This window comes from Chiloscyllium plagiosum, unplaced genomic scaffold, assembly GCF_037043375.1.
Source record: "Chiloscyllium plagiosum isolate Xiang-an unplaced genomic scaffold, Cpla_swu_hap1 HiC_scaffold_17, whole genome shotgun sequence".
Classification (NCBI taxonomy): domain Eukaryota; kingdom Metazoa; phylum Chordata; class Chondrichthyes; order Orectolobiformes; family Hemiscylliidae; genus Chiloscyllium; species Chiloscyllium plagiosum.
The window spans coordinates 1825220-1844131 of NW_028270155.1; the positions used below are offsets into that span (position 1 = coordinate 1825220).

At 43.9% G+C, this 18912-nt stretch overlaps 1 protein-coding gene across 1 annotated transcript in view; it reads left to right on the forward strand.

Moving 5' to 3' along the window:
* galns (galactosamine (N-acetyl)-6-sulfatase) overlaps positions 1 to 18912 on the forward strand; it is a 127080-nt gene that overhangs the window by 85043 nt on the left and 23125 nt on the right. Inside the window, exons 10-11 of the mRNA XM_087995660.1 lie at positions 3857 to 3993; positions 7261 to 7363. Coding sequence (XP_087851786.1) covers positions 3857 to 3993; positions 7261 to 7363 — 240 coding nt within the window. The remainder of the gene's footprint in view (positions 1 to 3856; positions 3994 to 7260; positions 7364 to 18912) is intronic.

Below are 18912 nucleotides of genomic sequence, written 5' to 3' on the forward strand. Positions count from 1 at the left end.
AAGGAGAGACACCTGCTCAGCAGACACCCCTGGAAGATCCAAGTTCCTAAAAAAAGACTCCATTTTATCCTGTCTATTCTCACAACATTCAGACTAATCCAGTTCAGAATAGAACCTCCGAAACACCACATTGATTTTTATAGCATTACAAGTAAGAGTCCCATTCCCTTCCCTAATAGAAGGAATAGATTGAGAGGCATTCTTCTTCCTAATCAGATATGCCAAATATTTACCCAGCCTAGCAAACAAGCTTTGTTTTGCAAAGGACAGTTCCTTCCTGGCTGTATGCGTAAGTATGGAGTTTAAGGTGGATCGAAGGACTGTGATCCGCTGCAGCTTAGTCACTGACAGTCAACTGTAATATACTGTCTCAGCTGCCTTCAATCGTACTTTGAGCGGATGCTGCTGCTCTCCCTTCTGTCGCTTCTGACTGGTCAATTATGAGGTAATTATCCCTCTAGCATAGGCCTTAGCAGTCTCCCAAAGAATGGATGAATCACTAGCTGTACCTGAGTTGGTGGCCAAAAATGCTTCAAATTCCCCTAAAAAGTACTCAACGAATTTGTTTTCCTTGAGGATGAAGGGATCCATTCACCAATACCGTGAGTTCATCACATTATCCTTAATCTCGACCACTAAACATACTGCTGCATGATCAGAGATGGCAATATTCCCAATTGAACAAGATACCACCGAATCTAGAAGAGCTGTGAGAGTTAGGAAAAAATCAGTCCTTGTATGGCACTTATGAGGATGGGAAAAGAATGTAAAGTCCCTGCCTGTAGGGTGAGACATCTCCAACCTCAGCTACATACATAGATCACCCAACTGTTTAGGTTGTGGAGAAAGCTTTGGGGGGCCTTTGGGCATTCTATCCAGCACAGGATCCATAAGGCAATTAAAGTCCCCCCTGCTATGATAATATGCCGCGATGCAAAGGCTATCAGCTTAGATAGTGCATCAATCAAAAACCTAAGGGGTTGGGCCGGATGACAATAGGCATTCAAAATCCCATATTCCTCACCATCTATTAGGGCCTTAAGGATAACAAACTGACCATATTCACCTTTAACACAATTTATTAAACTAAATGAAAGATTCTTCTGGACGAGTATGGCCTTCCCTGCTGTTAGTGTTAAAGGACAAGAAAAACATCCGATCAGACCCCCCCCCCCTGCTGTAACTTCAAGTGTTCCTTGTCATTAACGTGAGTCTCCTGGAACAGGGCAACATCCACCCTCTCCTTTTTGAGGCTTGACAATACCTTTTTCCTTTTAATTGGCAAATGGATCCCTCGAATGCTTCAGAAGCACCATTTAAGAAAACTGCTCGCAACGATCCTTTACAACTACCTTTGACCTGCTGAGCGGAAGAATTCAACTTACAGTACGCTGAGCAGATACAAAAGAAGACTGGTGGGGTCTATTTACAAAAAAACAAAAAAACTAAACAAACTACAAAACACAAAAGGCATTTAATGGGGAACTCTACCCCTTGTCCATTGAGGGCACTTACACCTCCCACACACATCTCCATTCCCCCGTCCAGCTCAAGCCACGCCCTATTACCAAGCAACAGAAGGAAACAGACAAAATAGTGAGCACTCCACCCACCCCAAACTATATACCAACACCAATCCTAATTGGAGAAAAAACAAGAGTAGCTTCTTTAAGAAAAGGGTAACATCACAAGAAACATAGCAAGAGAAAAAAAACAAACATTATTGTCCATGTCTATAAATCCATCCAACACTTTATTTTAAAGTGTCCAGGAAACTTTTCACTTTTTCTGAGAAGTCAGATGACTGCGCCATCTCCTCGTGAGTAACACGAACCACCGCTCGGTATCTCATTGAATATTGATACCAAGGTCCATTAATTTTCTCTTGACATTATCAAACGATTTCTTTTTACGGATCACTGCCGCAGAAAAGCCCTGGAAAAACATTATCTTAGTTCTGTAATAAGTCAGTGCCTGTGGATCTTTCCCCATCTTTCTAGAAGATTCCGGGCCTCTCTGCTTTCCCCCGTAGCTTTGAAATCTTACCAGGACTGGACAGGGGCACCAATCCAGACCAGATCTGCACACTGCAACCCAGTGAGCTCTCTCACCCTTCATCGGATCTGCCTCAGCATCCCAGCCAAGAAACTCTGGCAGCTAGTCTTCAAAAAAGCTTGCTAGCTGCCCACTTTCCACTCCCTATAGCAGCCCAACAATCCAGATACTTTTCCTTCTTCTTCGATTTTCCAGACCATCGACCTGTTCAGTCAAGGCCTGGACCTGTTTTCCGAGGGCCTAGATCCATCCCACTGAGGTCTCAGCTTCGGTCTCCGATGACACAGTCCATTGCTTGACCTCTTCAACTCGCTTCCTGAGCCTTTCCAACTCCTTCTAATGCTTTCAAAGAATGACCAAAATTGACTTCAGCTGAGTACGATTGTCTTCCATTAACTCATTGATCATCCCTTACATCACCGTGAGTTCTTAGCGACGTTCTGCTGTGCAGGTACCTCTTTCTTGGCTGCCGAGTGAGCTGCAGCTGCAGTCACAGGTGCAGGCCTGCCCGATGTTTTCAGCGAGTGTCCCATATCTTGGCGCTTGGCTGTATGCTTTTCTTGTGTTGTCCTCGCTCGGTAAAAAAGAATTTACAGCAGAACGTCGACTATCCAAACATCAACCATCCGAATCCCAGACCATCCAAACAAGATCTCGAGGCCCTATAAAAGTGGCACCAGGCAACCCAGCATTTAGTTATCAGTTAAACGCATTATGACATGCATTGCCGGATAATCGAGAAATGCTCGAACAACCGCACTCATAGATGACTGCTTGTTTCTGGCCACCCGAACAATCAATCAGCCGATCAAAACCTCTCCGCTCATCTTGTTCAGACACTGGAGGCTCCACTGCAAATGGATTTAAATGGTTTCACAACTGTTTATCATCAATTTTCTCCAAAAAAAGGTAAGGTGGGTTGGGTTAAAGAAAATCACTACTGCTGGGCTGGGGTGCAGAACTCAGCAAGGCAGATCTGCTCAGATCGCTGCCATCTTGGATCCCCAATTTTGTATGTTTTTTTAAAAGTCCAGGAATTGCAGGGCTTTTCACTTGCCACTGTAGTGAGACTTTGGGACATCCTGTGGCCCTAAAAGACATTATAGAAAATAGATACAAGGTTAGGTCATTGTGTAAATACAGTTCATAGACAATATTCAGGACTGTATGTTTTAGAGGCAACAAGGATCTCCTATACCGATGGGAGCCCTGCATCAGCTCTTTCCATGAAGCCCTGCCAAATACTGATCCAACTTGGCTTCAGCAGCTTTGTTCAGAATCAAGGAAGCTGGCTCAGATGTCCACTGCTGAGCCACTCAGAAAGCTCTGTGTTGTTCAGGAGCACCATTGGTTTGGCAGTGGCTACTGTGGACCCTACAGCAGCCTCAGGCCCCCAGTTGATAGACCCTGGCATAATTAGTGAAATGGGACTCAGGGAGGAGTGGGTTGGCAGCGACAGAGGGTGTGTCCACCTGCCCTTCCTTCCCGATGCCAGGTCTTTTTTCAAGCAATAGATGAAATTGAATGAGGGAACCCTCTATCTCTTTATGTTTACCTTATAGCTATCTGCCACTGGGTGAGTTCAGGTTGCATTGGGATGAGATAATTAATTATCCACTCAAGGGCTTCAATTGGTGGCGGGAACAAAAGCTGTCTCTCGCATGGGCCTTAATCAGGGTGGAGGAGGGGAGTCAGTGGGGATCCCCACTTGCAGTCTCCTGCACTATTAAAATGTGCTTCATCTACCAAGTTTTGCATTCAGTGATTTGGAACTGAAATTTGGTTTTATTTTTGGTTACAGGTCAGTTATCAGCTGGGTACTGTCATGGATCTATTCATGACCAGCTTGACACTGGCTGGGCTTCAACCACCCACTGATCTGCAATTGGACGGGATTGATCTTTCACCTGTGCTGTTCCAGAATGAGATTATCAGCAGGTACCTGGCTCAGGTTCAGGGGAAGCTCAAGATTTTTATTAAAAATAATAAAAACACATTGAGGGGAGAGAGGGTATGGCCTGAAGGCAGAAACAATATTTTTCACTGCATGCATCCAGGTCAAACCTAAACATTACAAAGCATGTGTTAGAAGTAGAGTGAAGCTCTCTTTAAACTATTCCCATCAAACACTCCCAGGGTCGAAATAAATTGCTAATTTTGAAGTGCACTGGCCAGATATTGGACTGGCTGGAATGGTGGTAGGTTGGATTCCTCAAGCCAACCGATAGAGGAGATCTCACGGTCTGGTGAAGATTAGTGGGAAGCCAGAGCATTAGGAAGCCTTCAAAAACCAGCAGGTGACAACTAAAAATGCATTAACAGGGAGAAGGTGAAATATGAGGGCAAACCAGATAGTAGTATTAAAGAAGATTGCAAGAGTTTTTTAAAGAAACATAACAGGTAAGAGAGACATTAGGAAAATGAGGTTGTAATCGGGAGCACAGAAATGGCAGAGGAATTCAGTAGGTACTTTGTATCACTCTCCACAGTGGAAGTCAGTAGAACTTCAAGAGAGTCAGGGGGCAGAGATGAGTGGAGTGGCCGTTATGAATGAGAAGGTGCTGGGGAAAGCGAAAGGTCTGAAGGTAGATAAATCACCTGGACTGGATAGACTAGAGTTCTGAAGGAGATAGCTGAGGAGATTGTGGAGGCAAAAACAGAAATTGCTGGAAAATTTCATCAGGCCTGGCAGTGGAGAGAAATCAGTTAATGTTTTGGAATGTTCTGAAGAAAGCTCACTGGACCAAAATGCTTACTCTCCACTGCCAGGCCTGATGAAATTTTCCAGCAATTTCTATTTTTGTTCCGGATTTCCAGCATCCACAGTTCTTTCAGTTTTTTGAAATCATGGAGACATTGGTGACGATCTTTCAGGAATTGTTGGAGTCAGGGAGGGTCAGAGAATTGGAAAGTGGCTACTGCAACAACCCTGCTCAAGAATGAAGGGAGGCAGAAGTTGGAAAGTCAAAGGCTGGTTAGCTTGACCTTGATCATTTGTAGGATTTTAGCATCCATTATTAAGGATGAAATTGTGGAGTATTGTTTAAATGGTGCAAAATTGTAGCATGCTGCTGTGCAGAGGGACTTGGCTGTCTTTGTGTATGAATCACAAAAAGTTGATTTGCAGGTGCAGCAGGTAATTAAGAAGGTAAATGGAATATTGCCTTGAAGTTCTGAATGAAGGAACTGAGGACATTGTTTCTAAGTTTGCAGATGATATAAAGGTAAGCGGAGGGACAGATCATGTTGAGGAAGGTGGGAGGCTGCAGGAGGACTTGGACAGGCTACGCGCGTTGGCAAAGAAGTGGCAAATGGAATATAATGTGCTAAGTGTGAGGTTATACACTTTGATAGGAAGAATAAAGGCATAGACTATTTTCTAAATGGAAAAAGGCTTTGGAAATCTGTAAAGGGACTTAGGAGTCCATTCAGGATTCTCTTAAGGTTAACATGCAGGCTCAGTTGGCAGTTAGGAACACAAATGCAATGGTCGCGTTAATTTCGAGAGGTGTAGACTACTAGAGAAGGGATGTATCTGATACTGTATGAGATTCCTACTAATGAAAACAAACCTAACCTACTCAGCCTCTCTTCGCAAGGTGCTAGCTATGAGGAGAGGTTGAGTAAGTTAGGTTTGTTTCCATTAGAAAAAAGGTGATTGAGAGGGACCTGATTGAGGTCTACAAAAGCATGAAGGGTATAGACAGGATGGATAGAGATAAGCTTTTTCCCAGGGTGAAGGATTCAATAACGAGAGGTCACGCTTTCAAGGTGAGAGGTGAAAATTTTGAGGGGGATACACGCGGCAAGTACTTCACACAAAGGGTGGTGGGCGTCTGGAACGCATTGCCAGCAGAGGTGGTAGAGGCAGGCACGGTAGATTCATTTAAGATGCGTCTGGACAGATGCATGAGTAGGTGGGGAGCAGAGGGATACAGATGCTTAGGAATTGGGCGACAGGTTTCGACAGTGGATTTGGATTGGCTCAGGCTTGGAGGGCCAAAGGACCTGCTCCTGGGGCTGTAACTTTTCTTTGTTCTTTGTTCTATTCTGGTCAGACTGCATTTGGAATATTGCAGGCAGTTTTAGGCCCCGTACCTAAGCAAAGATATGCCAGTTATGTAGGGGTTCCAGAGGAGGTTCACAACAATGATTTCATGAATAGTAGATTTATCATTTGAGGAGTGGTTGAGGATTCTGGCTCTGTTCTCATTAGAGTTCAGAAGGATGAGAGGGGAATCTCATTGAAACATACAAAATACTGAGAGGCCTGGATAGAGTGGACATGAAGAAGAGACTAGGAACTCAGGTCACAGTCTCAGGTTTTAAGGATGACCCTTTAGAACTGAGATATTCAGTCAGAATGTAGTGAATCTGCGGAAGTCATTGCTGCAAGGGCTGTGGAGGCCAGGTCGCTGAGTCTATTTAAGACAGATAGCCATGTTCTTGATTTGTAAGGGGATCAAGGGGTTTGCAAGAAGGCAGGAGAATGGGATAAAGAAACATATCAGCCATAATCAAATGGTGGAGGAGATTCTGTGGGCCGAATGGCCTAATTCTGATCCGCTATCTTACGGTCTTATGATCTCGATTTCAACTCAGATCAAAAGGATGAAGTTCTCTTAACAGTTATTACATGGGATTATATAGAATATGTACTGCCTGCTTCCTAAAATGTTAGTATTTCCAGATTTATTTTAATTCTGGGGTTTCGATGTGCATCTTGTTATTGCCATAGAATTATACGGCACAGAAACAGACTCTTCAAACACCCCCAGCAGATATCCTAAACTGATCTAATCCCATTTTCTAGCATTTGGCCTATATCCTTCTAAACCCTCCCTATTTTTATAACTATCCAGATGCCTTTTAAATGTTGTAATTGTAGCAGCCTCCACCACCTCCTCCGGCAGCTGGTCCCATACTCGCATCATCCTTTGCATGAAAAAGTTACCCCTCTTAAATCTTTCCCTGTCTCACCTTAAACCTATATCCTATAGTTTTGGACTCCCTACCCTGGGGAACAGACCTTGGCTATTCACCCGATCCATGCACCTCATGACTTTATAAACCTCTATATGGTCACCCCTCAGCCTTTGATGCTCCAGGAAAATAAGCCCCAGTCTTGTCTTATGTGATGTCGACTCATCTGTTGAGAATATTGTGGCTCAGTGATATTTCAGTTGTTCCTCTCTTGCTGTGTAGGCCAGTGTTTTACTACCGAGGGAATGAGTTGATGGCTGTACGGTTCGATCTGTACAAGGCACATTACTGGACATGGAGTAACTCCTGGGAGGAACTGCAGCAGGTGAGACCAGTCCTCTATAGACTGAGCCCGGAGCAGCAGCTCAATGGGACAAGAGGACAAGTGTGGAAAAAGGCTTGCTGATATGGGGATGGAAGGGAGATAAACCTCACACACAATGAATACAACAAGAGAAAAAAAAGAAAAAAATTAAATATAATATATGAGCTTTTCCCACTCAGAAACATGTTCAGTGCATTCAGGGTTTGAAATTATGTGGTGAAAACGGGAACTCAATTCATCTACAAGATTCCATTAAAGAGCCATAGAGTCCTACAGTAGAGAGACAGGTCCTTCGGCCCAAACTGATCCATGCCGACAAAAGATTACCATCCACACTAACCCCATTTGTCTTCACTTAGTCCATATCCTTCAAAACCTTTCCTATCTATGTATTTGTCCAAATGCCTTTTAAATGTTGTTAATGTACGCACCTCAACCACTTCTGCTGACAGCTCATTCCATATGCATACCACCCTCTGTGTAAAAGGTTGCCCCTTAGGTTCCCATTTATTCTTTCCCCCTTACCTTAAACTGACATCCTCAATTCCCCAACCCTGGGAAAAAAAACTGAGTGCATCCACGCTTTCCATGCTTCTCATGATCTCCCTTCAGTCTCCTATGCTCTTAAGAAAGTAGTCCTAACTTGTCCAGCCTTTCCCTATAAGTCAGTCTGTTGTATCTGGACAACATTCTTATAAATTTCTTCCACACTCTTTCCAGTTTAATAATATCCTTCCTACAACAAGGTGACCAAAAATGAACACAATACACCAACATCCTGTTTAACTGCAACCTAACTTCCCAACTTCTATACTCAGTGCCCTCACTGATGAAGGGAATATGACTTGAAAGAAGTTCTGGGATTTACATATTAACGCATTAGTTCTGTGTCCTATGATCCTGTCCCATTAGCTACCTGACAAAAAAACAGCGCTCCGAAAGCTAGTACTTCCAAATAAACCAGTTGGACGATATCCTGGTGTTGTGTGATTTTTAACTCTGATTGATAAAGGTCAGTGTGCGATAAACCTTCTTCACTGCCCTGTCTACCTAAGACTCCAGTTTCAGAGAATCTTCCACCTGCGCTCCAATGTCTCTCTGTTCCACTACACTCCTGAAGGTCCTACCATTCACCATGAAACTCCTATCTTGATTTGACTTTCCAACATGCAACACCTCACACTTAATCTATATTGAACTCCATTTGCTATTTCTCGCCCCACTTCCCCAGCTGATCAAAGTCCTGCTGCAATTTCTGATAACCTTCCTCACTGTTCACAATACCACCTTTATTAGTATCATCTGCAAGCTTTAGTATCATCTGCAAACTTACTAATCATGCCTTGTACATTCTAATGTAAATTATTGATATAGATAACAAGCAGCAATGGGCCTAGCACCGACCCCTGAGGCATGCCACTAGTCACAGGCCTTCCAGTCCAACAAGCATCCTTCTGCTATGACCCTCTGTTTCCTACCATCACGCCCATCTAACCTTCCAGAGCAGCCTACCATGTGGAACCTTATCCACAGCCTCACTGAAATCCATACAGACTATGTCTACTGTCTTGCTCTCATCAACCTTCCCGTCACTTCATCAAAGAACTGTAACAAATTTGTGAGGCATGATCTCCCACTCACAAAGCCATACTAACTACTCCAAATCAAACTCTGTCTTTCCAAATGCATGTATATCTTATCCCTCAGAATCTTCTCAAGTAACTTAATTACTACAGATGTTAAACTTACTGGTCCATAGTTCCCAGGCTTTTCTTTGCAGTCCTTCTTGAAGAACTACATTTGCTATTCTCCAGTCTTCCTGGACTTCACCCATGGCTAATGATGATGCAAAAATATCAGGCAGGGCCCCTGCAATTTCTTCTCCAGCCTCTTGCAATGTTCTTGGATATATCTGGTCAGGAGAGTTATCCACCTGCATACATTCTAATACATCCAACACCTCTACTGTGATATGGACTGTCCCCAAGGTATCACCACTAACTTACCCAAGTTCCCATGTCTTTCACCGTGGTAAACATAGAGGAGAAATATTCATTGAGTACCTTGTCCCTCCCCTGTGGTTCCTCCTTGAGGGGCCTTATTTTCTCTCTCTCGGGTAACATAGTGCTGAGACCACAGAGGTTTATTCATATTAGCAAGGAAAAAATGTACTGGAGAAATTCATGGAACTGATTGGAAAAGGATATTTCAAGTAGCTTTTGATTCTTGTGATCATAATCTCTGTGTGTTTAAGAGATTTGTTTCAGTCAGTCCTATTGCTAATCGATAGCTATTACTAGTGGTAAAGAAAGGTCACAGTCCCACTCATATCCCAGAAAAGCACCAATATGAGTTTCCCCCAGACAGACCCTAATTTTCCTGTACATTAGGCCAGCATTTATTTTCCATTCCTTGTGTTTGAGAAGGTGCTGGTGAGATGCCTTCTTGACTGTGTCCTTGTGCAATATGTAGGTCCACAATGTCATTAATATGTTAGTTCCAGGATTTTGGAACACTGGTGACACCGAAGGAACTGCGATCCATCATTGAGGTCAGTTGGGAGAATCAGTGGCAAGCTACAATTCCAACAAAGCCATACCCTCTCTGACATTATAAATTAACAGGATTAGTTAATAACTTCGCAATAAAGATATCCCTAGGTGACAGCAAATGCCATGAGATTGTATTCTAGATCCAATTTGAAAAGCTGAAGCCTGGGTCCAAGACTAGTATCTTAAACTTAAATTAGGGCATGCTGTGTGGCGATAAAAGCCCTGCGATATGAAATGAACTGGCATGCTGAGCTAAAGGATTGATTAATAGAGACATAACAGCAAACACAGAGTCATAGCGATGTACACCATGGAAACAATTATCCTCTGTTACTCTTTTAAAGTTTCCCATGCCTTCGGTTTCCCGCTCATCTTTGCTATGTTATACTTCTTCTCTTTTATCTTTATACAGTCCTTAACTTCCTGAAGAAGGGCTTATGCCCGAAACGTCGATTCTCCTGTTCCCTGGATGCTGCCTGACCTGCTGCGCTTTTTCAGCAACACATTTCCAGCTCTGATCTCCAGCATCTGCAGACCTCACTTTCTCCTTAACTTCCCTCGTCAGCCACGGCCACCCCTGCCTCCCCTTAGGATCTTTCTTCCTTTTTGGAATGAACTGATCCTGCATCTTCTGCATTATACCCAGAAATATCTGCCATTGTTGTTCCACTGCCATCCCTGCTAGGGTACGGCACCATTGAACTTTGGCCAGCTCCTCCCTCATATCTCCATAGTTCCCTTTGTTCAGCTGCAACACTGACACTTTCAGTTGTCCCTTCTCGCTCTCAAATTGCAGATTAAAACTTATCATATTATGGTCACTACTTACTAATGGCTCCTTTACTTCGAGGTCTCTGATCAAATCCGGTTTGTTGCACAACACCAGATCCAGAATTGCCTTCTCCCTGGTAGGCTCCAGTATAAGCTGTTCTAAGAATCCATCTTGGAGGCACTCCACAAAGTCCCTTTCTTGGAGTCCAGTACCATCCTGATTCTCCCAGTCTACCTGCATTTTGAAATCCCCCATAACAACTGTAGCAATACCTTTGCGACAGGCCAATTTCAACTCCTTATTCAACTTACACACTACATCCAGGCTACTGTTTTGGGGGCCTGTAGATAACTCCTATTAGAGTCTTTCTACCCTGAGAATTTATCAGCTGTATCCATACTGACTTTACATCTCCTGATTCTGTGTCCGTCCGCAGAAGGGACTGAATATCGTTCCTCACCAACAGGGCCACCCCACCCCCTCTCCCCGTCAGTCTGTCCTTACGATAGCACGTATAGCCTTGAATATTCATTTCACAGGCCCTGTACCTTTGAAGCCACATCTCAGTTATCCCCACAACATCATAACTGCCAATTTCTCACTGAGCCTCAAGCTCATCCGCCTTATTTCTAATGCTTCGTGCATTCATATATAATATTTTTAATTTGTTACTGCCCACATCCTTCCTATCAATCCCTATTTTACTTGACCATACTGTATGATTCCTTCTTGAGTTTGCTGCTCCGTTGATTCTGTTGTCTTTCTTAACTTCTCTTATTCTCACTTTCCCTTTAACTTTCTTCTTAAATTTCCAGTTTGTCCCCTCCCCCCACACCTGTGTTGCAGTGGCAAACCTGCCTGCCAGAATGCTGGTCCCCCACCTATTAAGGTGCAACCCATCCCTCTTGTATAATTTATTCTTTCCGCAAAACATACCCCAGTGATCCAAAAATTTAAATCCTTTATTCCTGCACCAGTTCCTCAGCCACACATTCAAGTCCATTATCTCCCTGTTCCTGCCCACTCCAGCCCGAGGAACTGGAAGCAAACCGGAGTTAACCACCCTGGAAGTCCTGATTTTCAGCCTTCCAAATTCTCTGAAGTCCTACTGTAGAATGTCCCTCCTCTTCTTCCCGACATCATTTGTGCCGACATGCACCACCACCTATGGCTCTTCACCTTCTCCCTTGAGGATTCCCTGCACTCTGTCGGAAGCAAAGAGTAATGCTCAGTGAATATTTTTCAGGCTAAAGGAAGGTTTGTTGTAGAGTTCCACAGGGATCAGTATTGGGACCCTTGCTTTTCCTGATTTGTATTAACAATCTGGATCTTGGTGAGCAGTGGACAATTTCATAGTTTGCAGATGACAGTAAACTTAGAAGAATTGTGAACAGTGAGAAGGACAGGAGAATTCCAAAAGGCCATTGACAAGTTGGTGGAGTGGTGGATAGGTATCAGATGCAGAGACATGTGAGGTGACGCATTTTTACCACCAGACATATATTCCCCTTTCCTCCCTGGTTAGCATTCTGCAGGGTCTGTTCCCTCTGGGATATCATGGTTCACTCCTCCGCTTCCAACACTTCCCAACAGCCCCATGGCTTCTTCCCTTATATTTGTACAAGGTTTAACATAGAACAAAGAATAAAGAAAATGTACAGCCCAGGAACAGGCCCTTCGGCCCTCCAAATCCACTGTCTAAATCTGTCGCCCAATTCCTAAGCATCTGTATCCCTCTGCTGCCCACCTACTCATGCATCTGTCCAGACACACCTTAAATGAATCTACCATGCCTGCCTCTACCACCTCTGCTGACAACGTGTTCCAGGCACCTACCACCCTCTCTGTAAAGTACTTGCCACATGTATCCCCCTTAAACTTTCCACCTCTCACCTTGAAAGTGTGACCTCTCGTTATTGAATGCTTTCCCTGGGAAAAAGCTTGTCTCCATCCACCCTGTCTATACCCTTCATGATTTTATAAACCTCAATCAGGTCCCTCCTCAATCTCCTTTTTTCTAATGGAAACAAACCTAACCTGTCCAATTAAGGCAAGCATTCTATATGCCTTCTTGACCACTCTATCCATCTGTGCAGCAACCTTCAGGGTACAATGGACCTGAATTCCCAGATCTCTCTGCTCATCAACTTTTCCCAAGGCTCTTCCGTTCACTGTATAATTCGCTCTAGAATTAGAATCTGCCACTTCTCTGCCCAACTCTCCAGTCTGTCTATATTCTCCTGTATTCTCTGACCGTCCCCTATGCTTTCTGCTACTCCCCCAATCTTTGTGTCATCTGAAAACTTGCTGATCATACCAACAATACTCTCTTCCAGATCATTTATGTATATGACAAACAACATTGGCCCCAGCACTGATCCCTGTGGAACAGCACTGATCACCTTTCTCCATTTCGAGAAACTCCCTTTAACTACTAATCTCTGTCTCCTGTTGTTCAACCAGTTCCCTTGTTCAAAAAGGGGAGTAGGGATAACCCTAGTAACTATAGGCCGGTGAGTCTCACTTCTGTTGTGGGCAAAGTCTTAGAGAGAATTGTAAGGGATAGGATTTATGCACATCTGGATAGGAATAATGTGATCAAGGATAGTCAGCATGGTTTTGTGAAGGGCAGGTCGTGCCTCACAAACCTGATTGAATTCTTTGAAAAGGTGACGAAGGAGGTTGATGAGGGGAAAGCGGTAGATGTGGTATATATGGATTTTAGTAAGGCGTTTGATAAGGTTCCCCATGGTAGGCTACTGCAGAAAATACGGAGATATGGCATTGAGGGTGAGTTGGAGGTTTGGATTAGGAATTGGCTGGATGGAAGAAGACAGAGGGTAGTAGTTGATGGCAAAGTTTCTTCATGGAGTGCCGTCACTAGCGGTGTTCCGCAAGGATCTGTTTTGGGACCATTGCTGTTTGTCATTTTTATAAATGACCTGGAAGAGGGGTTAGAAGGTTGGGTGAGCAAGTTTGCGGATGATACGAAAGTCGGAGGAGTTGTTGACAGTGAGGAAGGATGTGGCAGGTTACAGCAGGATATAGAGAAGCTGCAGAGCTGGGCAGAAAGGTGGCAAATGGAATTCAATGTAGCTAAATGTGAGGTGATTCACTTTGGGAAGAATAACAAAAAGATGGGGTACTGGGCTAATGGTCGGATACTTGGTAGTGTGGATGAGCAGAGGGATCTTGGTGTCCATGTACACAGATCTCTGAAAGTTGCCACCCAGGTAAATAGTGCGGTGAGGAAGGCATATGGCGTACTGGCTTTTATTGGTAGAGGAATTGAGTTCCGGAGTCCTGAGGTCATGATGCAGTTGTATAAAACTCTGGTGCGGCCGCATCTGGAATATTGTGTGCAGTTTTGGTCGCCATACTATAGGAAGGATGTGGAGGCACTGGAACGGGTGCAGAGGAGGTTTACCAGGATGTTGCCTGGTATGGTAGGAAGATCGTATGAGGATAGACTGAGACACTTGGGGCTGTTTTCATTAGAGAAAAGAAGGTTTAGGGGTGACTTGATTGAGGTGTACAAGATGATTAGGGGGTTAGATAGGGTTGACAGTGTGAACCTTTTCCCGCGTATGGAGTCGGGTATTACAAGGGGGCATAGCTTTAAATTAAGGGGGGGTAGATATAGGACTGAAGTTAGGGGTAGGTTCTTCACTCAGCGAGTCGTAAGTTCATGGAATGCCCTGCCAGTAGCAGTGGTGGGCTCTCCCTCTTTATGGGCATTTAAGCGGGCATTGGATAGGTATATGGAGGATAGTGGGTTAGTATAGGTTATGTGGGCTTGGATCGGCGCAACATCGAGGGCCAAAGGGTCTGTACTGCGCTGTATTCTTCTATGTTCTATGTTCTATGTTCTTTATCCACCTAGCGAGAACACCACGCACACAATGTGACTTCACTTTCTCCATTAGTTTACCATGGGGAACCTTATCAAATGCCTTACTAAAGTCCGTGTATATGATATCAACAGCCCTTCCTTCGTCTGTCAACTCGGTCACCCGGAATATCCCTACCAACCTTCTTGATCAGGGGGACAACATGAGCAGTCCTCCGGCACCTCACCTGTATTTAAGGATGCCACAATGATATCTGTCAGGGATCCAGCTGTTTCCTCTCTCGCCTCCCTCAGCAACCTGGGATAGATCCGGTGACTTTTACTCTAGTGATGGAGAGGGATAAGTGTGCACTCCAGGGCAAGAGTTATAGCTGGGGGCAGGGAAATTATGATGCGGTGAGGCATGACTTAGGATGCGTGGCTTGGAAAAGTAGGCTTCAAGGCAAGGGCGCAATTGATATGTGGAGCTTGTTCAAGGAGCAACTATTGAGTGTCCTTGATAAGTATGTACCCGTCAGGCAGGGAGGAAAGGGTCGTGTGAGGGAGCCGTGGTTTAATAAGGAATTGGAATCCCTTGTTAAATGGAAGAGGGCGGCCTATGTAAAGCTGAGGCATGAAGGTTCAATTGGGGCGATTGAGAGTTATAAGGTAGCCAGGAAGGACCTGAAGAGAGAGCTAAGAGCAGCAAGGAGGGGACATGAAAAGTCCTTAGTTGGTAGGATTAGGGAAAACCATAAGGCTTTCTATAGGTATGTCAGGAATAAAAGAATGACTAGGGTAGGAATAGGTCCAGTCAAGGATAGTAGTGGGAAGTTGCGTGTGGAGGCTGAAGAGATTGGGGAGACACTGAATGAATACTTTTCGTCAGTATTCACTCAGGAACAGGACATTGTTGTCAATGTGAGTACCGAGTCACAATTAAGTAGAATGGATGGCTTTGAGGTATGTAGAGAAGAGGTGTTGGAAATCCTGGAAAGGGTGAAAATAGATAAGTCCCCTGGGCCTGATGGCATTTATCCTAGGATTCTCTGGGAAGCAAGGGAGGAGATTGCAGAGCCATTGGCCTTGATTTTTATGTCCTCGTTGTCTACAGGAGTAGTGCCAGAAGATTGGAGGCTAGCAAATGTGGTTCCCTTGTTTAAGAAGGGGAGTAGGGATAACCCTAGTAACTATAGGCCGGTGAGTCTCACTTCTGTTGTGGGTAAAATCTTAGAGAGAATTGTAAGGGATAGGATTTATGAACATCTGGATAGGAATAATGTGATCAAGGATAGTCAGCATGGTTTTGTGAAGGGCAGGTCGTGCCTCACAAACCTTATTGAATTCTTTGAGAAGGTGACTAAGGAGGTGGACGAGGGGAAAGCAGTAGATGTGGTGTATATGGATTTTAGTAAGGCGTTTGATAAGGTTCCCCATGGTAGACTACTGCAAAAAATACGGAGGTATGGCATTGAGGGTGAGTTGGAGGTTTGGATTAGGAGTTGGCTGGCTGGAAGAAGACAGAGGGTAGCAGTTGATGGCAAAGGTTCATCTTGGAGTGCTGTCACTAGCGGTGTTCCGCAAGGATCTGTTTTGGGACCATTGCTGTTTGTCATTTTTATAAATGACCTGGAGGAGGGGTTAGAAGGTTGGGTGAGCAAGTTTGCGGATGATACGAAAGTCGGAGGAGTGGTAGACAGTGAGGAAGGATGTGGCAGGTTACAGCGGGATATTGATAAGCTGCAGAACTGGGCAGAAAGGTGGCAAATGGAGTTCAATGTAGCTAAGTGTGAGGTGATTCATTTTGGTAAGAGTAATAAAAAGATGGGGTACTGGGCTAACGGTCGGATACTTGGTAATGTGATGAGCAGAAAGATCTTGGTGTCCATGTACACAAATCTTTGAAAGTTGCCACTCAGGTAAATAGTGCGGTGAAGAAGGCATATGGTGTACTGGCTTTTATTGGTAGAGGAATTGAGTTCCGGAGTACTGAGGTAATGTTGCAGTTGTATAAAACTCTGGTGCGGCCGCATCTGGAGTATTGTGTGCAGTTTTGGTCCCCATACTATAGGAAGGATGTGGAGGCACTGGAACGGATGCAGAGGAGGTTTACCAGGATGTTGCCTGGTATGGTAGGAAGATCGTATGAGGAAAGGCTGAGGCACTTGGGGCTGTTTTCATTGGAGAAAAGAAGGTTTAGGGGTGACTTGATAGAGGTGTACAAGATGATTAGGGGTTTAGATAGGGTCGACAGTGAGAATCTTTTTCCACGTATGGAGTCAGCTATTACGAGGGGGCATAGCTTTAAATTAAGGGGGGGTAGGTATAGGACAGATGTTAGGGGTAGATTCTTTACTCAGCGAGTCGTGAGTTCATGGAATGCCCTGCCAGTAGCAGTGGTGGACTCTCCTTCATTATGGGCATTTAAACGTGCATTGGATAGGCATATGGAGGATAGTGGGCTAGTGTAGGTTAGGTGGGCTTGGATCGGCGCAACACCGAGGGCCAAAGGGCCTGTACTGCGCTGTATTCTTCTATAAATCTATAATCCTGGGGATTTGTCCACCTTAATATCCTTTAGCCTACCCAACACATCTTCCCTCCTTATTTCAATGTGATCCAGAGTAAACAAACTTCAATCTCTAATCTCAGAATTCATCACCCCCTGTTCCTCAGTGAACACTGATGCAAAGTAATCAATGAGAATCTCACCCATTTTCTCAGGTTCGACACATATCTGTCCGTTTACATCTTCCCTCCTCACCATCCAAGGTGCCAACGCATCTTCCAGATTAAGCAGTGCCTTACCTGCACTTCTGTCAATCTCGCCTACTGTATTGGCTGCTCACAGTATGGTCTCCTTTACAGTTGGGAGACAAAATGTAGTCTGGGTGAATGCTTTGCAGAACACGTATATTCTGTTCGCAAAAATATCGCCAAGTTTTCAGTTGCCTGCCACTTCAATACACCACCGTGTTCCTGACCAACATTTCTGACTTTGACTTGCTGCAGTGCTCCAGCATAGCTCAATGCAAGCTGTAAGAACAGCATCTCACTTTCCACTTGGATTATCCTTGCAACCTTTCCTGAACAAGGCCATAATGTTTGCGATTATCCAGATTCTGCCGCTTCCTCCAAGTGAGGAAACAGCCACTGAAGAGTAGATGATGATCTATGATCACATTGAATGGTGAAACTAGCTCAGCAGGCTGATTGGTCTTCTCCTGTCGCCATGTTTCCACTTCAGGACATTTTTTGAGTTCAAAACATGTGCTTTACCCAACCTGCCATCCCAGGTCTTGTCATGATGTTTGATTTGATTTATTGGATTTATTGTTGTAGTCACATGTACCTAAATACAGTAAAAAGTTTTGCAAGCAGTACAGGCAGATCATAGCAAACAAGGACAACACTTTCATCATAGCCAACCTATTTTCACCTACTAATGGCCCCCTTTATCAGCTTTTTCTCCCTGTTTTACCATTACCAATTCCTTTGTCTGCGTGTCTTTTTGTCCCTCTGGGTTCTGTCTCCACATGTTGCTTACTCCCTACTTGCTATCCTTAGCATATGTGCCAGCTTTTCCAAGCTACCATAAGTTCTGAAGAAGAGTCCCTGGACCTGTAAAGTTAAATCCTGAAAAGGTGCTGCCAGGTTTGCTGAGATTCTCCTGCAATTTCTGTTTGTTTCATTTACCAGTTATCTGTTCATTCTGAGAGATTATTAATGATCTCTTGTAATTTATTGCAGTACTTCTCAATATTGACTAATTTCCCCTCATATTTGGTGCCATCTTTGAATTGAGAAATTCTGTTTTTAATTACAATGTTACTGTAAAATGTAATAGTGCCATCCACTGGTCCTATAGAACACCACTTCCCACCTACAGGTACCCTGAATAATCCCCCATCCCACTCCTTACCTTTCATATTCTGTTTTCTGTCTTGAAACTAGCTAGCAATCCACCTTACCACTTGCCTCTGACCCTACATTCTCTGATGTTATTCATTAATCTATTATGACACTTCTTGAAGGTCTTTTGAAAATCCACCTGAATTATATTTACTGCTTTATCATTGTATACTGTCTCTGTTATCTCCTCAAAATCCATTTCAAATAATCATTTTTATATTTCTTGTTTCTGGATGACCATTTCTCTCCTTTCGGAAGGATTCTATTATTTTTCCAAATATCAGTGTTAAACTGACTGCTCTGCGGTTTCCTATACATATTCTGCTCCCCTTCTTAATTTGCATTTTATATTTTAAATGCACTAATCTGGGTATTCATCTTATTGTTCAAAGTTGTGTGTACTCTTCTGTTTGCTTGATAAATACTGAAGTGAAATATTGATCAAGTATTATTGGAACTCTCTTTTATTACTTCTGATAATATT